Source organism: Anser anser (genome assembly GCF_964211835.1).
Source record: "Anser anser genome assembly, chromosome: 4".
NCBI classification, from domain to species: Eukaryota; Metazoa; Chordata; class Aves; order Anseriformes; family Anatidae; genus Anser; species Anser anser.
Window position 1 is genome coordinate 9,951,654 of NC_139724.1, and position 23,524 is coordinate 9,975,177.

The following is a 23,524-nucleotide window of genomic DNA, read 5'->3' on the forward strand; positions in this document are numbered from 1 at the left end:
GCCTTGCCTTGCCTTAGGCACCCTCTCCAACTGGGACAGGCTTTCGTTCTGACTGTCGTGTTCTAGACCCTCATACCTGTTGTATAAGGGTAGATGGGAAGGTGAGGCAGGCAGGGACAGGGCTCGCCTACCACCCCGAACAGGAACCTGCCTCCATTCCCCTCCTTGGCCTAGGTCTCCTCCTACTGCCTGGCAGGATGAGGGAACTTTTGTCTTCTGCGTAGCAGGAGACACGTGTGCTCTGGCAGGCTCATGAGTCTGTCTCAGAGAGGGTAGAGTACACCTCCACCACCCAATTTCCCACTCTGACTCCCTTATGCTCCTGAGCCTGCTCACCTCCTCCCGAAGCTCCGCTACCTAGCTGAGCAGCTCTTCAGTCTCGGCACACCTCCCACAGGCATACCCCTCGCTGCTGCTGTCGGATACCGACAGAAGACTCAGGCACACCCTGACATACAATTACAGCCTCCAGCCACAGCCTGTCACTCAGATCATGGATTATCTTATCCCCAGGGTGAAATTCCCTCAAGGTAAACACCACAGTTCCCCATTGTCCTGCAGGAGCCACCAAGTGCGCCCGAGTCCTTGAACAAAAGCAGTCCCAAAAGTGGGTTTGCCTTCTCCCCACAGAGGAGCAAATGACCTCTAATACCACCAGTTCCAACCTTTAACCTCGTACTGCCGAGTCTACCACTAAACCATGTTGCTAAACACCACATCTACATATCATTTAAATATCTCAGGGATGGTGTTGCAACAACTTCCCTGGTCAGCCTGTTCTAATGCCACACAACCCTTTCAGTGAAGAAGTGTTTCCTAATATCCCGCCTCAACCTCCCCTGATGCCACTTGAGGCCATTTCTTCTTGTCCTGTCACTTCGTGCCTGCGAGAAGAGACCGACCCCCCTCCTCCCTACAACCTCCTTTGGGGTAGCTATAAGGAGCGATAAGGCCTCCCCTGAGCCTTCTTTTCTTTTGGCTAAATAAGCCCAGTTCCCTCAGCCTCTTCTCACAGGACTTGCTCTCTAGACCCTTCACCAGCTTCATGGTCCTTCTTTGGACACGCTCCAGCACCTCAATGTCTTTCTTGTAGTGAGGGGCCCGAAGCCGAACACAGAGTGAGGTGCAACCAAGAGCCAGAGCCAAGTACAGGGGGACAATCACTTCCCTGGGCCTGCTGCCAACGCTGCTTCTGATACAAACCAAGAAGCTGTTGGTCTTCTTGGCCATCTGCACATATTAGCCAGCACAGTGGCAATTCCCAAGAGACACAAAGCACTGAAACATGCTTGGGTTTGGCCTACGCCTACCGAGCTGCACTCAACGCAGACCCATCTCCCACAGCAGGCCCTGCAGCCACTCCAACCCCAGAGGACCCCAGCTGGGCCCGCAATCTGCTCCTGCCTGTGCCACCAAAGCCCCTGAGCACCCCACCTGTGCTGCGGACAATGCCACAGCTGCCCCACAGCCCATATGAACAGCATCGAAGGACGAGCATGGGTCCAGGGGGCCCAGGCAACGCCCCTGCACTGGCACAGCTCCTCCTCACTGAGCATTTTGGAGCACAGTCCCTGCCCCCAGGGCTCCGAACCAGGCCCCAGTGCTGAGGCAGACCCAGAGCGGGGGATGGCTGTGGGAGTGGCCTGCTGAGAAATTCAGTTCCCCGGGCCCTGCCTCCCTGCCAAGACCTTCCCCTCTTGCTGGGTGCCCCACGAAGGCCTTGTGACATCACAGGGCCATCGGTGACAGCACCGTGCGGCTGCTGGCACCATCACCCACTCAGCGTGCAGACAGCGGTGCTGCTGGTGACGGCCAGAGATCGAGCCCAGAGAAGGAGCAGCAAAATGCTCAGCCCGGGGCTCTCCCTTGTCTTCCTGCTCTGCATGGCCTCTCTGCTCCCTGGCAGCCTTGGCTGTTCCAGCCGGCCCTCCTGGGCCACGGTTATGTGGGACGTGGCTCCTGAGGACCTGGAGCACCAGGGCATTGGTACAGAGAGCCAGTGCTCCTACCTGCCCTACCTGCTGCACCAGCTTTGGTCCTCCCTGGCCCAGCTGGATGCAACTTTTGGGTCCGTGGAGGTGCCCTATGGGAGCAGCACAGCCCTGTGCCTGCTCGGCGGGGTTTTCCTTGCAGGGATTTGCTTATGGAGGAAAGCCAGGAGATGCCAGAGAGAGGTGAGTGATGGAGGTCAGGCAGGCCAAACAGTGCCAGGTTGCTGGGACTGCCAGGCCTTGGACTTTGGGTCAGTAACGGGTAGGACAAGGAGTAGTAGCCCACGTGGTCATGAAGGACTCAGGAGGACCCTAAGGTGCCCTGGGTCTTCCCTGGACCTCTTCCCACCCCTGGGAGGCAGAGGTGGGTCTCATCTTCAGAAGAAGAAACAGGGACAGGCTGATGCCTGAGGGACAAAAATATGGGGCCTGCCTGAGGCTTTCTTTGCACATTGTGCTGCCTGGTGCAGCCCAGCAGGACCCAAAGTTCTCAAGAAGAGGCCAAGCCCAGGTGCAGATGTCTCTAGCCCCCCCAAGGCCCATGTCCCTTTCATCATGCCCCCCTTGGCCTCTTGTTTCCAGGAGGTGAGCAAGACGCCCTCAGCTTCCTCAGGGACGTGCTGCCACTGTGGATACTCCTACGACAGCTATGAGGTGCTATGCCGGATGGAAGAAAACATCGTCCTGATGGAGAAGCACCTAAGGGAGCTGCTCCTCCACCACCCAAAAGCTGGCAGAACCCAGAGAGCCAAAAAGAAGAGAAAGGTGGAAGACATGGAAGAGGAGGAGAGCATTTTCTCCATCTCCCTGGAGAGCCACGGCTCCCAAGGAGGCTCTGTGAGGGAATCGGGGGGGGATTGCTCCCCAGTGAATAAAGTATGTTAAACAAAACAATGGAGGTTGCGTGTGTTGTCTTCATCCATCCCTGGTATGCATGTCCCCTGAGAAAGTGGGAGAGAAGAAGGAAAGAGAAAAAGAACAAGAGAGGTAATCTGAAGTGGAGAGCCATCACTCACCGCCTCCCAGAAGCAGACCAATGGCCAGCCAGTGCCTGAGCAATGGCTACTCTGTAAGGCCAAACCTACAGGTTTTACTTCTGAGGATGACATTCCACGGTGCTCACTTTGGGTCAGCTGTCCCAGCTACGCCCTCCCTCCACCATCAGCTGCCCCCTCCCAAGCCTTCTCGTGGTGCCTGTTTGTCTCAAGTCACATCCAAAACAGCAGCATGGGGGTTGTGCTGGAGAAAGTCACCTACCTCCCAGACAGGCCCAAGACAATCTCCACTGCCTGCACCTTGCTCAGGTCCTATGCTACCCAAATGCATCCTCATCAGACACCACCCCTCCTCTCCATCCTTTGCTATTTACACAGGTATCTTTCGCTTTGTCCGTGGGCCATCCGCATCACAGGGCCCCATCACACGTCCATTCCAATAGCCACGCAGATTGGTTCAGTTCATTTAGTCTGGGGCTTGGGCCGCCTCTTATGGGGATCATTCAGAAAAGGACATGGGGCCTGTTGGCTTGGGTCATTGGCTGCCAAAAACAGCTCAGGTTGGGTTTGCCAGCTGCATTTGCCTGCATCTTTATGAGGCCTGTCCTCCCTTGGTCCAGTTGGCTCCTGCTGTATTGCTTCTTCTGTCATACAATTACAGCCTCCAGCCACAGCCTGTCACTCAGATCATGGATTATCTTATCCCCAGCGTGAAATTCCCTCAAGGTAAACACCACAGTTCCCCATTGTTCTGCACGAGACACCAAGCGCACCCGAGTCCTTGAACAAAAGCAGTCCCAAAAGTGGGTTTGCCTTCTCCCCACAGAGGAGCAAATGGCACTTGTCTTTCCCAGCCTGTTGCCTGCAACACTGCAGAGACCTCATCTCCTTCCATGATACATAGGAACGTCTTTTGACAAAGAAATAGCAAGCTATGGCCTGTGAGGCCAAGGCATGGGCCACAAAGGGACACTGGAGGTCCCTCTGCACCAAAGCATGAGCTACGAGTCCTCCCAAAGGAAGAAAGGTGCTCCAAGCAGAGGCACAGAAATCACAGAATCGTAAGGTTGGAAAAGACCTCTAAGACCACCAGTTCCAACCTTTAACCTCGTACTGCCGAGTCTACCACTAAACCATGTTGCTAAACACCATATCTACATATCATTTAAATATCTCAGGGATGGCGTCGCAACAACTTCCCTGGTCAGCCTGTTCTAATGCCACACAACCCTTTCAGTGAAGAAGTGTTTCCTAATATCCCGCCTCAACCTCCCCTGGTGCCACTTGAGGCCATTTCTTCTTGTCCTGTCACTTCGTGCCTGCGAGAAGAGACCGACCCCCCACCTCCCTACAACCTCCTTTGAGGTAGCTATAAAGAGCGATAAGGCCTCCCCTGAGCCTCCTTTTCTTTTGGCTAAATAAGCCCAGTTCCCTCAGCCTCTTCTCACAGGACTTGCTCTCTAGACCCTTCACCAGCTTCATGGTCCTTCTTTGGACACGCTCCAGCACCTCAATGTCTTTCTTGTAGTGAGGGGCCCGAAGCCGAACACAGAGTGAGGTGCAACCAAGAGCCAGAGCCAAGTACAGGGGGACAGTCACTTCCCTGGGCCTGCTGCCAACACTGCTTCTGATACAAACCAAGAAGCTGTTGGTCTTCTTGGCCATCTGCACATATTAGCCAGCACAGTGGCAATTCCCAAGAGACACAAAGCACTGAAACATGCTTGGGTTTGGCCTACGCCTACCGAGCTGCACTCAACGCAGACCCATCTCCCACAGCAGGCCCTGCAGCCACTCCAACCCCAGAGGACCCCAGCTGGGCCCGCAATCTGCTCCTGCCTGTGCCACCAAAGCCCCTGAGCACCCCACCTGTGCTGCGGGCAATGCCACAGCTGCCCCACAGCCCATATGAACAGCATCGAAGGACGAGCATGGGTCCAGGGGGCCCAGGCAACGCCCCTGCACTGGCACAGCTCCTCCTCACTGAGCATTTTGGAGCACAGTCCCTGCCCCCAGGGCTCCGACCCAGGCCCCAGTGCTGAGGCAGACCCAGAGCGGGGGATGGCTGTGGGAGTGGCCTGCTGAGAAATTCGGTTCCCCGGGCCCTGCCTCCCTGCCAAGACCTTCCCCTCTTGCTGGGTGCCCCACGAAGGCCTTGTGACATCACAGGGCCATCGGTGACAGCACCGTGCGGCTGCTGGCACCATCACCCACTCAGCGTGCAGACAGCGGTGCTGCTGGTGACGGCCAGAGATCGAGCCCAGAGAAGGAGCAGCAAAATGCTCAGCCCGGGGCTCTCCCTTGTCTTCCTGCTCTGCATGGCCTCTCTGCTCCCTGGCAGCCTTGGCTGTTCCAGCCGGCCCTCCTGGGCCACGGTTATGTGGGACGTGGCTCCTGAGGACCTGGAGCACCAGGGCATTGGTACAGAGAGCCAGTGCTCCTACCTGCCCTACCTGCTGCACCAGCTTTGGTCCTCCCTGGCCCAGCTGGATGCAACTTTTGGGTCCGTGGAGGTGCCCTATGGGAGCAGCACAGCCCTGTGCCTGCTCGGCGGGGTTTTCCTTGCAGGGATTTGCTTATGGAGGAAAGCCAGGAGATGCCAGAGAGAGGTGAGTGACGGAGGTCAGGCAGGCCAAACAGTGCCAGGTTGCTGGGACTGCCAGGCCTTGGACTTTGGGTCAGTAACGGGTAGGACAAGGAGTAGTAGCCCACGTGGTCATGAAGGACTCAGGAGGACCCTAAGGTGCCCTGGGTCTTCCCTGGACCTCTTCCCACCCCTGGGAGGCAGAGGTGGGTCTCATCTTCAGAAGAAGAAACAGGGACAGGCTGATGCCTGAGGGAGAAAAATAAGGGGCCTGCCTGAGGCTTTCTTTGCACATTGTGCTGCCTGGTGCAGCCCAGCAGGACCCAAAGTTCTCAAGAAGAGGCCAAGCCCAGGTGCAGATGTCTCTAGCCCCCCCAAGGCCCATGTCCCTTTCATCATGCCCCCCTTGGCCTCTTGTTTCCAGGAGGTGAGCAAGACGCCCTCAGCTTCCTCAGGGACGTGCTGCCACTGTGGATACTCCTACGACAGCTATGAGGTGCTATGCCGGATGGAAGAAAACATCGTCCTGATGGAGAAGCACCTAAGGGAGCTGCTCCTCCACCACCCAAAAGCTGGCAGAACCCAGAGAGCCAAAAAGAAGAGAAAGGTGGAAGACATGGAAGAGGAGGAGAGCATTTTCTCCATCTCCCTGGAGAGCCACGGCTCCCAAGGAGGCTCTGTGAGGGAATCGGGGGGGGATTGCTCCCCAGTGAATAAAGTATGTTAAACAAAACAATGGAGGTTGTGTGTATTGTCTTCATCCATCCCTGGTATGCATGTCCCCTGAGAAAGTGGGAGAGAAGAAGGAAAGAGAAAAAGAACAAGAGAGGTAATCTGAAGTGGAGAGCCATCACTCACCGCCTCCCAGAAGCAGACCAATGGCCAGCCAGTGCCTGAGCAATGGCTACTCTGTAAGGCCAAACCTACAGGTTTTACTTCTGAGGATGACATTCCACGGTGCTCACTTTGGGTCAGCTGTCCCAGCTGCCCCCTCCCAAGCCTTCTCGTGGTGCCTGTTTGTCTCAAGTCACATCCAAAACAGCAGCATGGGGGTTGCGCTGGAGAAAGTCACCTACCTCCCAGACAGGCCCAAGACAATCTCCACTGCCTGCACCTTGCTCAGGTCCTATGCTACCCAAATGCATCCTCATCAGACACCACCCCTCCTCTCCGTCCTTTGCTATTTACACAGGCATCTTTCGCTTTGTCTATGGGCCATCCGCATCACAGGGCCCCATCACACGTCCATTCCAATAGCCACGCAGATTGGTTCAGTTCATTTAGTCTGGGGCTTGGGCCGCCTCTTATGGGGATCATTCAGAAAAGGACATGGGGCCTGTTGGCTTGGGTCATTGGCTGCCAAAAACAGTTCAGGTTGGGTTTGCCAGCTGCATTTGCCTGGATCTTTATGAGGCCTGTCCTCCCTTGGTCCAGGTGGCTCCTGCTGTATTGTTTCTTCTGTCATACAATTACAGCCTCCAGCCACAGCCTGTCACTCAGATCATGGATGATCTTATCCCCAGCGTGAAATTCCCTCAAGGTAAACACCACAGTTCCCCATTGTTCTGCACGAGACACCAAGCGCACCCGAGTCCTTGAACAAAAGCAGTCCCAAAAGTGGGTTTGCCTTCTCCCCACAGAGGAGCAAATGGCACTTGTCTTTCCCAGCCTGTTGCCTGCAACACTACAGGGACATTATCTCCTTCCATGATACATAGGAACGTCTTTTGACAAAGAAATAGCAAGCTATGGCCTGTGAGGCCAAGGCATGGGCCGCAAAGGGACACTGGAGGTCCCTCTGCACCAAAGCATGAGCTACGAGTCCTCCCAAAGGAAGAAAGGTACTCCAAGCAGAGGCACAGAAATCACAGAATCATATGGCTGGAAAAGACCTCTAAGACCACCAGTTCCAACCTTTAACCTCGTACTGCCGAGTCTACCACTAAACCATGTTGCTAAACACCACATCTACATATCATTTAAATATCTCAGGGATGGTGTTGCAACAACTTCCCTGGTCAGCCTGTTCTAATGCCACACAACCCTTTCAGTGAAGAAGTGTTTCCTAATATCCCGCCTCAACCTCCCCTGATGCCACTTGAGGCCATTTCTTCTTGTCCTGTCACTTCGTGCCTGCGAGAAGAGACCGACCCCCCACCTCCCTACAACCTCCTTTGGGGTAGCTATAAAGAGCGATAAGGCCTCCCCTGAGCCTTCTTTTCTTTTGGCTAAATAAGCCCAGTTCCCTCAGCCTCTTCTCACAGGACTTGCTCTCTAGACCCTTCACCAGCTTCATGGTCCTTCTTTGGACGTGCTCCAGCACCTCAATGTCTTTCTTGTAGTGAGGGGCCCGAAGCCGAACACAGAGTGAGGTGCAACCAAGAGCCAGAGCCAAGTACAGGGGGACAGTCACTTCCCTGGGCCTGCTGCCAACGCTGCTTCTGATACAAACCAAGAAGCTGTTGGTCTTCTTGGCCATCTGCACATATTAGCCAGCACAGTGGCAATTCCCAAGAGACACAAAGCACTGAAACATGCTTGGGTTTGGCCTACGCCTACCGAGCTGCACTCAACGCAGACCCATCTCCCACAGCAGGCCCTGCAGCCACTCCAACCCCAGAGGACCCCAGCTGGGCCCGCAATCTGCTCCTGCCTGTGCCACCAAAGCCCCTGAGCACCCCACCTGTGCTGCGGGCAATGCCACAGCTGCCCCACAGCCCATATGAACAGCATCGAAGGACGAGCATGGGTCCAGGGGGCCCAGGCAACACCCCTGCACTGGCACAGCACCTCCTCACTGAGCATTTTGGAGCACAGCCCTTGCCCCCAGGGCTCCGAACCAGGCCCCAGTGCTGAGGCAGACCCAGAGTGGGGGGATGGCTGTGGGAGTGGCCAGCTGAGAAATTTGGCTCCCCAGGCCCTGCCTCCCTGCCAAGACCTTCCCCTCTTGCTGGGTGCCCCACGAAGGCCTTGTGACAGCACTGTGGGGCTGCTGGTACCATCACCCACTCAGCGTGTAGACAGCGGTGCTGCTGGTGACTGGCTGAGCTCAGGACAAGGTGATGGCCAGATCAAGCCCAGAGTAGGAGCAGCAAAATGCTCAGCCTGGGACTCTCCCTCATCTTCCTGCTCTGCATGGCCTCTCTGCTCCCCAGCAGCCTTGGCTGTTCCAGCCGGCCCTCCTGGGCCACGGTTATGTGGGACGTGGCTCCTGAGGACCTGTAGCACCAGGGCACTGGCACGGGGAGCCAAGTGCTCCTACCTGCCCTACCTGCTGCACCAGCTTTGGTCCTCCCTTGCCCAGCTGGATGCAACTTTTGGGTCCGTGGAGGTGCTCTATGGGAGCAGCCCAGCCCTGTGCCTGCTCGGCGGGGTTTTCCTTGCGGGGATTTGCTTATGGAGGAAAGCGAGGAGATGCCAGAGAGAGGTGAGTGATGGAGGTCAGGCAGGCTAAACGGTGCCAGGCCAGGAGCAGGCAACTGCCAAGGCCTTGAGTTAACAATGTTTAGAATAAAGAATAACAGACCACATGGACAAGAAAGCCCTGGCAGTCCTCTGTGTCTTCGCCAACCCTTTTCCCAACCCCATGAGGCAGGGGTTGGTCTCATCCTCAGAAGAGGAAACAGGGACAGGCTGACCCAGGAGGGAGAAAAATACAGATCTTATTTGAGGCTTTCTTTGCACAATCTTTTGCCTGGAGCAACCCACCAAGGACTGCGTTTCTCAGGAAGAGGCCAAGCGCAGCCATGGAGGGCTCAGGCTCCCAAGGCAGGGAGCCTCTTCATCATGGCACTTGCCTTGTTCTTTCCAGATCAGGCAAACACCTTCAGCTTCTCCAGGAACAGGCTGCCAGAGCAAGTGTACCAGCAATAAGCTGATCTGCCAACTCAAGACAAACCCTGACTTGATGAAGATGTACCTGAGACACATTAACCATCACAACCTGCAGGAAGACATCGCCTGGAGACAAGAGAAGAAGAAAGCATGGGAAGACATGGAAGAGGAAGAAAGCCTCTTATCTGCCCAGTTTTATGACCATAGCTTTTTTTCCTGAAAAATTCTTCCATTTAATAAAGAATGATATTTGTGTCATTTCTATGCAATAGTGGACTTCTCCTTGCTACCTCGTCATTACCAGCCTGAAAAAACAGTAATGGGTAGTAGTCAGAGGGCCATGCCAGGGAAGTGACTTTCCTGGCAATGTCTCTTACGCGAGCCCCAGGGAGGCAGCAGACTTCTCTGTGGGTTGGGTCCGGATGGCAAATAGGGCCCTCTGCCCCTTTCAGAAGGGAGTCCCGTATGACGATAAACCTTCTTTCTTTCTTGATAGAAGATGTAGTGATGTGGGGGGTAGGTTGCCTTGCCTTAGGCACCCCTTCCAACCAGGATGGGCTTTTGTCTACATTGCTGTTTTGACTGTCAAGTTCTAGAGCCTCATACCTGTTACGTAAGGGTGGTCAGTAAGGTGAGGCAGGCAGGGAGAGGGCTCGCCTACCACTCCAAGCAGAAACCTGCTTCCATTCCCCCCCTTGGCCCAGGTCCCCTCCTACTGCCTGTCGGGATGGAGGAAACTTTGTCTTTTGTGTAGTGGCTGACTGGTGGGATAGGGGAACCTTTCTTTCTTGTGTGGTGGCTGGCTCCTGAGTCTGTCTCAGGGTGGGTAGAGTATGGCTCCACCAGTCAATTTCCCTCTCTGACTCCCTGATGCTCCTCAGCCTGCTCACCTCCTCCCAAAGCTCTGCCACCAGGCTGAGCAATTCTTCAACCCTGGAACACCTCCTACAGGCATACCCACTGCCACTATTGTCAGATGACTCGGGCACACCCTGCAGCCCAAGACCTGGACAGCGGTGTGTTTCCCTGAGCCCTCCGTCTGAGTAGCCACATCGGTGACTGTGGCTGGAGAGGCTGCAAGAGATTTGGAGGCCATGTTTTTCTGCCTGGTTGATACCATGGCCAGGCTCTTCGCAAGCAGGTTACAAGTACCGATGGGAAAGACCGCTGCAGAAGAGCGGCGAGGGGCCCTCCCTGCTTGCCCTGCCTGCACGAACTGCTGCACAAACTGCCGCGCCATGCCCTTCTGACACCCCATGTCCTGTTTGCTGCACTCCTGGTCGCTCGCGCTCCCTAGGGGCTGCCTTTGAACATCTGGGGCGGGGGTGCTGCTGGCTCCACCCACGCCTCGTCAGCCTCCCTCATGAGGGCTGCGGGGCCCTGGCGGCTCCCTCGAGTGGCCTCGATGCTGAAAAAAGCCCTGCCCACTTCGATCCCCCGCTACGCTGCAGAACTGCCCCAGAGCCGATCACCTCGGCGAGTGGCTGCGAAATGGCGGCGGTGCCCAACCAACCTTATTAAAACGAAAAAATGTACTTTCAAGGTATACTTGTGCACTACATGTATCTCAGTCCTGTCCTAGATAATTTGCTAAATTACTAAAAAAATGATAGTGAGCTTTATGGAAATGCAGTACTATATAGGTCACATGAATGCCTTGGACTTAAATTTTCCTCTTGCTTTTGCTACCATGAACCAGCAGCAAACCCATCTAAGTGAGTGCAGGGATGGACAGGGCAGGTCATGGCTTCTGCAGAAGACTGAAGCAGACATCAGCAGGCTCTCTGTGATAGCTCCATATCTTCTTTCCTCAGTTTACACCAAGAAATGCTATCGTGCATCCCGCTTGCAAAATCATCTCGAAGATCCAAAGGTTATCTGCCATTTTGCACAACTGCCACAGCATGGAGATCATGCTCCATCCTAAAATTACAATTTCTTTAAGCTCTCCCCTATGATAATGCTTGTGCAACACCGAGGGCTGTCATAAATGACATTTTGAATATGTGAGGAGAGAGTATGATTACATATATACAACTTGAGGGCTTGACTCACAGGTCTCCAGCTGGATGTAAGCAGATCAGTAGCTTTTTTCAGAAGTGGCACAATTGACGCTTTCGCTTCAAATCAGGAGCCCTCAATGTCTGAAGTCAGTGGGAGTTTCACCATTAACTTGCAAACAGCAGAGACCAACATGGAGCACATGGGAACTCAACCCTTCTGGTTAGTTTGACATGAAAGTGACATTTTTCTGCATACAAGTCAGTTCAGGATACCTGGCTTAGCCAAAAACAGAAAGCTTGGAAAAAGCATCCTTTCAGACACCAGTTACTTCATTTAGAAAACACCAAAATATTAAAATGGTTGTCTTTTAAAGAGAATGTCTTTTTTTTTTTTTTTAAATTGGATCATAAGGAATAACTCTTAACTCATCTGTTTGGACCATCTGCCGATGTCCTATGAAAAGGAGAAATAGAAGAGGAGCTCACTGAACCTGACCTGCTGCTGAATGAATATGCAAGCCTCATCTTCAGCTAAGATGCAATTACATGAGAACTCCAATTACTAACATGATTAATCTTAAGAGCTGTGGTGACTAGTGAAGTTTAATTTCTATTGAATGTGTTTATGCCACCTTTAAAAGTCAAGCAGTCATTACTGCTATGACAATATGATTTTTCCTAATATCAAAGTTGGGCTCCAGTGAATTGATAACAGGCAGAATGAAAGCCCGCCAAGAAGATGGAGGAGAGCTCAAAAGGAAAAGCCAGTAAGTCCCAAAAAGATCTGGGGCATATCTGCAGTTGGAAAGGGAACACCTTGGGTGGTCTTTGACAATGTCAGCATCATCCTTTAGCATGCTGTGATATTTGAGTTACTGGGTGCCAGTAAAAATGTTTAATTCCAGTGTAAGAATCTGGAACTGATCATCATTGCTTGGAGTCATGCTTCAGGCAGTGCAAAGCCTCAGTCTTATACAAACTGCCATGTTTTTTAGAAACAGAATGCATATCAGTCACATCAAGTCCTGTTAACTGTCCAGAACAGCCCATTTTAAAAAAATATCTAGGTATCATTTGAATATTAGACATTCATTTGCTATTTACGTAGGCAAACGTGTGAAATACATAGCTGATGATTCTCTCAGTTTTTGAAGCTACTTGTTTGTCCTCAGGTTTTGAAGCCTTTAGAAATGAAGAGACAAAAACTTGAAATTTTCTTTTAGAGGGTCTATAAGTGAATTATTTACATGGCTTGATTTAAATACCAAAATTTGGATTATAAAGAACCCAGATCAAGAGTTTAAATCTATCTCCAAGGTGAACAGAGTCATTGATAGAATAGGACAAGCTAGACAGATGAATACAGAGTCTGAAAATCAAATCACGGTAATACATTTTGTGTCTGAAACTCGACATTTCAAAATATCTCATAGACTTTAAACTCCTAGCTGCTTGGTTATAGTAGTGAAAGCTTCTGAGATCCATTCCCACTCATGGTTTTAACATTTGGGTTTGAAATCAGTACTTCTGTACACTCATCAACCTATAAGTTCAGTTAATGTTATACTGAGGAGAACCCATGCCAAACAATCCCTTGGACAATGAAAACAAAGAAGTTTAAGGAATTCCACGTGATATATTAGTGCTCTAAAATCTAGCTCATTAATCTGATTTGTTCTCTCCAAGTGTTCACAGAATATTATTTTCCAGAGACAACCCCGAAATACACTCTAAAGTGTTCCTCAGTTCTTACTAATGAATGTTCTTCAAATCTATATGTGGCAGTGTAGGGGCTATCTGCTGAAACCTCAGGAATTTCCCCAATTCTGCCTAGACATTACGAATTTCTCTACCAGCAGCCTTGATGAGCATCCAGATCTTTTAACATGCCCTGGGTGTGGAAAGAAAGGGTGAAAGATAAAGTAGCACAACTTTGCAAGCAAAGAAATGCCTGACTGCTATGGCACACCAAATCTGTGCGTTGGTCGACCTTGATGCATTACTGGTGCCTTTTGTAACTGCGCTCCCCATGTGTACAGGGAGATATACTAGGAATTAGTCTATCTCCTCTTCTACAGGAGACTTAGTGATTATCTTCGATAACACATCATCTTGCTGCAGCGTGCCACACCGCTCACCCATGTGCGTAGGATTTCTGCCAACAGGAGAGGTTACTGATAGACATACAAGGAGGTAAGACTGGGACAGAAACCTTGCTAACTACTGGTGGTCACAAGAGATCAAAATCTGATGCTTTACTGCCCACCTTCGCACTGCAGTGTGTGTCCAGAGGGGCTACACACTGCTCTGCATGTTGTGAATAAGGGCTGGAAGCAGCACAGTGGTTACTCACTGGGTAGCACTAGGGGAGATTTCCATATTACAGAGAAGTACCTAGATAAAAACCGAATGCTATTCAATCTGGCTAACAACCTGCAGAAGGACTAAGTATTTATTCTGTTGATAAAGGCATCCCCCCAGTAATACTACAATTTTTTAACAGCCACAGCTAGCCAGCTTGCCTGTATTCTTGTCTCCCTGACTTTGTGTAATCAGGTCCTCCGGTCCCTTCTGCCTTGCAATAAGTAAGTCCCGAACCCGGTGATGTGCATAATGATGGTTTTTGGCATCTTGTTTTTTGTGCATGGGCAGAGCACTCCGCACCCACCATGACCTTCACTGCTGGAGGAAACTGGGCAGAAATGATTAGCAGGATCTGAAGCTTCACATTTACCTCATACCTCTTTTTTCCTTCAGATCTAGGCTGACAGTATTTACACAAGCTCGATGGATGTCTGTTCTGTGCAAAAAAAGTTCATAGGCAAAATATATATACACAGCAACGCCACTAGCACAGCTAGGTTGCCTGTCAGAAATTCCAGCCCAGACAGAAGCACCAGGAAATAATTGCTTCTCTGTGCAACTAATTCATCTGGATCAGACCTGAGACTTTTCCAGGAAGTAAGGTGAGGAAAGGTACTAATATTCAAAGTGCATCTGTCACACAGTTGGCAGAAACCTTCCCATGCCGGAGCCTTCAGTCAGAGGCATTTCACAGATCAACAAAGCCTTAGCCAATCTAAAAATCATCAGCTCCAAGGAAGAGTATGGTATGACAAAAATTCACAATTTTTCCCCAAACTCGCCCAAGTAATACATTTCATTTGGGGCCTAATCAATCACATACCCCCACAAAAAGTGAGTATCTCTTACGTAGTCTGAAGATGAAAGCTGCATATTTACCAAAATGGATCTACAAAGAACCTATGATTTGGCCACACGCAAGAACACTCCCCTCTTATGCCCCATATTTCTGTTATTTCAGAGTGACATTCAGCAGAAAACACACATCAGCATGTTACAAATCATGTAAGGAGGAAAAGTTTCAAGGAAAAACCTCAACTTTAATCTTTAAATTTATTGTTTTAAAAAATTCAGGTTCCTAACAGAGCAATAGTACAGGCTAATATATATTTTTAAATACCTGTGTGATCTGAAAGCATTTGACATTTTGTGACAAAATTTAGTGATTTTCATGAGGAATTCTGCCTTCTATTTCCTTGCTTATCTTTGGCATGATTACCAAAGTCCACATGGTTAAATTGACTAATTTTCTTAAATTCTATTCTTAAAAGTAACACAAATTCGGTATGTAGTTTTGCAGTCTTGGAGCCTCTAATTCTTTCTCAGTGTTTGGGAGTTTTCTATATTTTTATAGTGTCCTCGTCCCCCCCTCCCATATTGCTAACTGTCCTGATAACTGTGCTCTGTTCAGCTCAGGGCAATAAGACGTACAAAAAATAAGCTTGAGTAGCAATGACAGCACACATCGCTTATATCCTCAAAGTGTTTTACAGCTCGACCAACCAACTCTGCAATTACAGGAGAAGCAAATATCTTTCATAGTCAGCCAGACTGGATAATGGCCACAGTTATCCTCTGTTATTGTAGCTACCGCCCCTTCCTTCATGAAATGATTAATTCCACTTGCAGCTGTGCAATTTCCACCATCCAAATCTTGGAGGAGGAACCTTGCCTTCCTTCTTGGCAGGCACAGCCCCTTGAGCCTTTTCCTGCAGAGGCTTCTGGGCTGTGTTTTATCATGCAGCCTGGCCTAGCTCGTGGCTACTGATGAAATGCAATGCCAGTGTTTGCTGCGTAATGCCACAAAATGGATCCCAGTGCTTTCCTGTGTTTTGCGCCAGATCATCTATGGCTAAAACGAATAACCACGGAAATAAAGTGCATTGCATTCCCAGGTGCTATTCTATCAGCCTTCCTCTGAAGTGGGCCGATTGCAGGGAATTTAACAATTTTATAGTGCAGGTCAAAAATAAGTGACTTGGCACTGAGATTCAATTTTGATAAGCCAGTGAGCCTGTTCAGACAATTTATGCATATCTTTTTCAAGATCAAGGGCGTGAGGTCAATTCTGCAGCTTCTTTGATAGCACAGAGAAGCCGGTCTTCCTTCTGCCAGCAGAAGCTGATCCGAGAGCCTCTGATGAGCCGGCTGCTGCTGCCCTGCTTCATGCTACTGAGCAGAGAGGGCAGGGCAGACTTGGTGACAACCAGGTCCCTTCAGAGAGTCTACCTGGCAAGATCTACTGCAGCCAGAAGCAGAGTTTTGGAGGAAAGGCTTGTAAGGCAGCCTCACATATTTAGAGGGAGAATGAGGACTATTCCTATTTCTCTTGAGAAGCTGTATTGCAGGAGAGATGGGAGGGTGAATTGTGTGATTTTCCCAACCCTAATTTCCCAATTCCAGAAAATAAAAGTTTGTTTGCTGGAGGGCAAAGGAGGACATTAGCAGGTTCCTACTTTTACCCAGCCGGTTCACCTTTCTCTAACTCTGTGTCAGACTGAAAAAGAGGACTGCACTGAACAGTCCCATCACAAACTCACAGATGCAGAAGATGACACGCAGTAAATCACTGTCCTCTCACTGAGAGCTGTCATAAATAATGCCACAGGAGCTCTCCCCCTGCAACCAGCAGCTGCCTGCGACTGCTGGGAGCAGAGCTTTAACAGAGCCCCAAGGTAGGGAAAGGAGAGAGCGTAAAGCAGAACAGCCTGAAAAATAAGATCCTGGCATTTATCATCACATTAACTTGTGAGCCTTTCAAAATATTTGTCTCTTCTCTCTCACAGGAGAATTTCTATAAGCAAATTGTCATAACTTCAGACAAATTTGGGGAACTTGCTATGTTAATTTTCTGAACATACCTAATCTCAGAAGCATTTTCATTAACAGTGAGTATCATCACTCTGCTTTTAGAGAAAGCAGGGGCAGAGAACGTGCAGCAGGTGCTGCAAGATCGTGCCTCAGGTAAGCAGTGCGAGCAGAGCTGAGCCCAGCCCCCTCTCTCCCTGTTCCCTTTCGCACCGGGGATATTTGTTTCCCTAAGAGATGGGGAAAAAGAGAAGGCAGGGAAAAAGAGCAGTTTGGCAGGTTATGACAGGTGGAAAAGGCCAAAGCTGTGAGAGCACATTAGCTGTGACTTCACGAGCAAGCAGTTGGCTGACTCTGTTGCTCAGCATCTCCATCAATGACAGCATTTCATGGCTTTTGCTGCAGCCCAGCCTTTCCCTGGCTGGCAGTAGGTGCTTCCTGGCCATGGGCACAACCCCAGGGTTACCAGCTGGGCTGAGCTCCGTGCAGCCCCAACCCATCATCTTCAGCTAGCATTTATTAGCCCAGTTTGGGGCAGAGCTCAGAGATCCCTGGAGATGAGATCCAGGGGATACTTCATTCCCCCGGGAGAGAGGGAGACGGAAGATATTTATTGCAGTGCATCTCACGGACACTGGCTGCAGGTGGGGGTAAACGACCAAAAACCTACAGTAACCTCAGATTTGTTCTTCACATACTTGGCAGAAACCAGGGGCAGGGGCTTTCTGCAGTGCACTCATGCTGCTCTAAGATCCATATAGTTATGATCGACTATATAAAGCAGTTTTAATTAGGCTTTTGCTAATCACCAAGCATCTGGCTGAAATCTCCCTTTAATAGTTTTTCTAGACAGCATGGAAGGAAAGTGGATTTGCCTGAGTTCTGTAAATAAAGATCTTTTTCTTATAAAGATGTACCCAACCTCTGAGAATTGGTTTAAAAAATGACTACATTTCTTTTTTTCTGAGTCCAGAAACATTCAGACATATCTGTGATTGACTTTGTGGAGATAGTTATGCTAGAGAGAGATTTCCACAGAGATTACTATACGGGCATAGTTAGGCCTGAGATAATTCCAGTGAGCTTTTTGTTTAGGCTAGTTTCTAATTCCGATTTAAATTCTAAGCAACATTAATAATTTGTTTTCCTCTTTATTTTTTATTTTCCCAACCCTCCCTTTTTGGTTGGACTTCAGCTCAAATTGGATACTCAGGCCAAATTTCTCAGAGAGAAAGACAAACATGCCACAATGTGGGCAAATTCAGCTCCTATCCTGTTTACCCAATTCAAAGCAAGGACTGGAAGCCAGATCTCCTCTGTAACAGGAATTATCAGGTAGAGAAAAGAACTCATGCCGGAGACAGTGATAAGAGCATCCTGTCCCTGCAACTAAATCGGGTGTTTAGGAAGCTACCGCAGGGTTCATGAAAATCAGATAGAGGAGCCTGCCTGTGCTGTAAAGCCTCTGGACAAAACCAGATACCAAAGCTTAGGCTTCTTCTTATTTTTTTTTCCTCTGAAACAGAATTCTTGCTTTCCATCCAGCTCTTCCAGAAACTGGAATTAAATACCCAGCACAGAATTTCTCTGCTGGAGAGGACCACCTTCAGCTGTACTGCACTTGGACCAGAGCCTGCACTAGCCACTCATCACCCTGTCTGGCACAGGAAGCACACGGCTGTGAAAAGGCAAAGCTCACCCATGCTGCCTGCTCAAGAAAAGCCTTTTATACCAGTCAGAAAGATTACCGAGTGCGGCAACAGATGTCAGAGCAAGCCTTCTGCCCCCCGGCACCTACCTTGTCCCCACTGCCATGTCTCGGGCTGAGTGGAGCGCTGGGAGAGCACTCAGAATCACAGAATAGTTTGACCTCAGCTCTTTGAGTGCCACCATCCAGCCAACTCCTTATCCACCAAGTGGTCCCTCTGTCAAATCCATATTTCTCCAGTTTGGAGACAAGGATATCATGGAGGACAGTGTCAAATGCTTTGCACAAGTCCAGGTAGCTGATGCCAGTTGCTCTTCCCCTACCCAGCAATCCTGTAACCCCATCATAGAAGGCCACTGGATTTGTCAGGCATGATCTGCCCTTAGTGAAGCCGTGCTGGCTGTCACCAATCACCTCCTTATTTTCCACGTACCTTAGCATAGTTTCCAGGAGGATCTGCTCCATGATCTTGACAAGCACAGAGGTGAGACTGACTGGCCTGGAGTTCCCTGGGTCTTCCTTCTTCCCCTTTTTAAAAATGTGGGTTATGTTTCCTCTTTTCCAGTCAGTGGGAGCTTCACCAGACTGCCACAGCTTCTCAAATATGATGGGCTGTGGCTTGGCAACTGCATCTGCCAGCTCCCAAAGGACCCATGGATGCACCTCATCAGGTCCCATGGACTTGATGTTCATCATTCTCCCAGTCCCTGCCTTTGCCTTCTGGGGCCTGGGCTATGTGGCTAGAGCTCTTGCAGTGAAGACTGAAGCAAAAGAGTTATCAAATACCTCAGCCTTATCCATATCCTGGGTGACCAGGTCTCCTGTTTCCTTCTGGAGAGGGCCTATAATTTCCCTAGTCTTCCTTTTATCACTGATAGACCTATAGGAGCCTCTTTGTTGGGATGCATCGCTCCTGAGCTTGGAGGACGTTATCCTTGAATACTAACCAGCTTTCTTGAGCCCCTCTTCCCTCCAGGGCTTTGTCCCATGGTACTCTACCAAGCAGATCTGACCATGCCATGCCCACGCTGTGGTATTGACCCCATTCCATGTCCAAGGAGCCTGTGATCACCAGCTGTACCCTTCCTTCTACAGTGTAATCCCCGCTGCAGGTGAAGTGTATCCAGCTCCAGAATAGGGCAGCAGGGATTTTCCCTTTGCCGAAAACAGAACTGGCACAGTGAGGCAACAGCTAGCATAAGGGCATGGGAGGCATATTTTGTTGTAATGCCCCTGCTGGCAGAGGGGAAAGCATTGCACAGGCCATCACAGAAAGCTTCTGCAGGCAAAAAGGCACTGACACAACCTCTCTTCTTACCCCCATTTTGCTTTAGGGCAATAATACTGACAGAATTGTCGGTTCCTGTTCACATCTGCAAGAGAAGTCAGATTTTACTTCTTTTCCTGATAGATGAGCTCCTTAAGACTGTGCACATATCTGCAAATTGAGTTAATATTTAACATGATACGCTATGGATTTTTTTAACTTATTTTTAGTGCAAGATTTGAGTTTAACCAGATTTCAAGTAAAACCCTTTAGAGCTAAGAATGAATTTCAAGGTTGTAACTTGTTTATTGTCTTTTTTTTTTCTTTGCTTTGTCTTGTTTCAAACAAATAAGAATAAATCCCAATTTAAGACTCAGCAGTGGATGGGGGGGGAGGGGGGAGGAAGGTAGAAAAAAGAAGTTTGCATTTAATTTTAAACTACTTTTGGGGGCGCACTTTATTTCCAGGTTTCTCTGTTACAATTTTTGTCCACGGTGCATGAATCCATTTTGCATTTGGCACTATTACCTGCCTTTCCAACCCTGTGCATGGCCCTGGGACTAGTTGGAGACTTTTCTGGACAAGTTGCTACATTACAGTGGCTGCCAGGATGCTTCAGCCTTGTTTACCCACTCACTTTCTGAAGTCAAGGGAAGGAGGGCTCCACTTGCAAGGGAGAGATTCAAATCCATAGCATTGCTTGAAGTCTTACGTCCAGAAAATGCATGAAGAAAACTCCATGTCCCTTGGACACACTGATCTACTGCATCAACACCATCTCCAACTCTTGTAATAGAGCTGTTTCTCTACAATACACGCTGAGAAAGGCCAGTGAAAAGTTTATGTTTGCAATTTGTTAGCTGTTCCTCGCTTGCAGTCTGCCTTGCAACCATGACAGTGTCACTCTAAGATGTTTAAAAACTGGGGCAAAAACGAAAGGTTAATTTAATTTTCTTTAAATGTATCCGTTCTGAAAAGCTGATATCCTCATTTTGGGAGCCCTGAATCACATTCTTGGGGTGTGCAGTGTTTTGGGCCCTCACAATTTCTCTGCAGCATGCTGCTTAAAAACAAGCTGCAAACACACTCTTATTTACCTTGCAATATTACTTGACTCTTCTGCTTTATTTATTATCACAGCTTCACCCTGCAGCACCAAACCCAGCAAAATTCCCCCTCGCTGTGGGACACGTCCCCAGGCTGGCTTGTAGAGCACTAAGGAGGCACCCTGTGGGTGAAGTCAACCACAAATCTGTCCCTAACCAGAGACTGTAGACTCATTTAGCACCTAATTCTCTGTCAAGGAGATGTGACCTTTCGCGCCTTATGGAGCTGCTCTCTGCAGCTAAAGGCTTAGCTGAGGGGATGGGGTCGTCAAGCTGATTGACCTTGTTTGGCTGGAGAGTAGCTGGGGACAACGTGGGGGAGTAGACAAGGACAGCAAATCGGCTGATCTTACAGTCTGTCTGCCTTCTGACTCCAGTAAATTATGACAGTCTGATAAGGGCTTTATGACAGTCTGATAAAAACCAGAGGTACCTGGTAGGGGCATTGGAAAGACAGGTAAAAACAGCATAAAGCTTGTTGGTCGTGGGGCTTCAAAATGTAATGAATTTCATTTCTTTTCATACAGACACGCAGATCATAATATCAGTGCATTATCTCCCAAGCTGAGAATTGCAGGCAGCGTTTCCCAGAGCAGATAAATAACCTCAGCATCTCTGGATTTTGCAAATCAAGAGCATAGAGCTGGGCATGTTATAACCAGTGGTGGCAAATGTACATCCAGCCTACCTCTAACCACCAGGACAAGCTCTTCCCATTGCTGAATCCCCATTGAATTTTCCTTTGGACGACTGTATCTTAGACATAATAACTACATTCATAACTTATATATGACTCTATCCTGTATGTTGTGGCGAGGTGTAGGTGGAGTGCCAGCAGGTTTGGGGAATGCCAGCACCTCAAAGGGGGTGCGAATGGATTGCAAGGAGCAGATGTCGCAATGTTTTCTCACTGCAGGTGCTGTTAGAGGCAAAATGAACATTTCTTGCACTAGTGCATTTTGCCTTGGTACGATATGAGATCTCAGTGCAGGCACTGAGACAACCAGACCCCCACATGGCCATGTTAAAGCAGGGCAGCAGGCAAATTCCATCATCTTTATGGAGCATGCAATACTGCACATGGCAGTCAAGCAGCAAAGCTATTTTTTCCTCTTGTAATTACTTAGACCAGCACTTCTTAACCTGTACAGTGCTCTCCCCACCCCAGCAAAACGCTACCAACAGTGAATGAGGTGTGAAGCAACCACCTCACCTTGGGAGCCATCAAACATGAGAAGGTCCAAAGAGCTCTTAATTGCGCTACCATGGTTGAGAGGAGCGACTGACAGGGAGGCAGGCGTGAAGCTTTCGAGGGGCACTGAGAGAGGTCCCTGCCTCACAGTGGTCATACAACATGAGCTCCAGATCATTACAGACCTTGTCAGAAAATGCAAGATGGCTCCCCACAGCTCCCTCCTGGTTACAGGGGGCAGGAGGGAAGAGGAGGCGTATCAAACTTCGAATAACAGTCTCAGGTTTTTTTCCTCCACCACACAGTACCCACCGTGCAGAGAGAAAAGTGATGCAGTGATAGCTGTGTTGCTTACCTTGATGCCTTTATGTTTTGTGTCTGATAATATGCTGGTTCAGAAAAGGTCTCAGAAACAGTCACTTCATTAGGAAAGGAGACCACATCCTTTCAAATGAGGGGCCTTTCTTATTCACTAGATTATCACCAGTTCCCACTGGGCTAAGTTAAGCAAAAACACCCCTCATCTGATGCATCTTTGGCAGCCAGCAGTTCAGTTTTTCTTATTAGCACTTTGTAAGAGATTTCCCAATATATTTAATTTCAAAACCTTAATAGCTGAAAAGAAAAAAAAAAAAACAACTAGAAAAACAAGATAAAAGACAACTGTAGAAAAAATCATTATCCTAATTACAGAGTAGCTTTGTCCTCTAACGAGAAGGTAATTTTTTCACAGGACAGCACTGGTCAAATGGAGGAAGAACTTTAAATGGGATTTCAGTTTGCACACTGCACTGAACTTGTAACCCCTCACAATTTATATTTACCACATTTCAGAGCTGTATTGGCGTACAGAACACCCATCTTTTTCAAGGATCGCAGATTCATTTTGTAGAGCTCCCCCGCCATGGAACTAAATATACCATGGTATTCAACAAAGTAAATCAATAGCGATGGATATTTTGTGCAGTGTGTGTGTGTATATATATCCATATATATATATATATATTTGCAACGCCAAGCATCGCTCTTTCCTCTTTGCAAACACAACAGACAAACACGCAAAGTGAAAAAAGTGATACTGGATTTTCGACTCCTCATGTGGCTCAGTCTGACAGGTAATTCCAGGAAATAACAGATAAGCTAAAAAGGGGCTGTGTGCCCCCAGAGAAACATTACCTGTGCTGCCTCACCCTTCTGAGATTTGGTACATCAGCTTCAAGCTGAGGGAGCACCCTGGAGCACCAAGCTCCCTCTTTGCACTCAAAAATGGTGCCTGACAGCAGGGTCTGCATTACCTTTAAACCATGGTAGCCTAGGTACACCCCCTACAGATATTAGCCACACATGAGGACACCTTCCTCTTGGACACCCCTAGGGACCATGACCCAAAACTGCTGTGGCAATAAATTCCAACAGCAATGTGAGATGCAGGTTTGTAGTCACATTTAGTATTTCATGCTGCTCCATCTTTCAGACATCAAAGGAAGTTGGCTAAAGTATACTCCTTGAGTGCCATTTGAAGAACCACAGAATCATGTGATCACAGTCTGTGATCATCACAGAATCACACAATGGTTTGTGTTGGAAGGGACCTTAAATATCATCTAATTCCAACTTCCCTGCCATGGGCAGGACACCTCCCACCAGACCAGGTTGCTCAAAGCCCCATCCA

At 49.2% G+C, this 23,524-nt stretch overlaps 3 protein-coding genes across 15 annotated transcripts in view; 2 read left to right on the forward strand and 1 right to left on the reverse strand.

The window, feature by feature from the left end:
- GRID2 (glutamate ionotropic receptor delta type subunit 2) overlaps window positions 1–23,524 on the reverse strand; it is an 804,597-nt gene that overhangs the window by 16,798 nt on the left and 764,275 nt on the right. The window lies entirely within an intron of this gene.
- LOC310898979 (uncharacterized protein) lies at window positions 1,622–2,876 on the forward strand (the record flags this gene model as incomplete). Its single annotated transcript, XM_083834815.1, has 2 exons — window positions 1,622–2,174; window positions 2,574–2,876. Exons 1-2 carry the CDS (start codon window positions 1,845–1,847, stop codon window positions 2,874–2,876), a joined length of 633 nt encoding a protein of 210 aa, XP_083690941.1. The 5' UTR covers window positions 1,622–1,844.
- On the forward strand, window positions 5,042–6,297 carry LOC310898980 (uncharacterized protein; the record flags this gene model as incomplete). Its single annotated transcript, XM_083834816.1, has 2 exons — window positions 5,042–5,595; window positions 5,995–6,297. The coding sequence occupies exons 1-2, from the start codon at window positions 5,266–5,268 to the stop codon at window positions 6,295–6,297; spliced, it is 633 nt and encodes a 210-aa protein (XP_083690942.1). The 5' UTR covers window positions 5,042–5,265.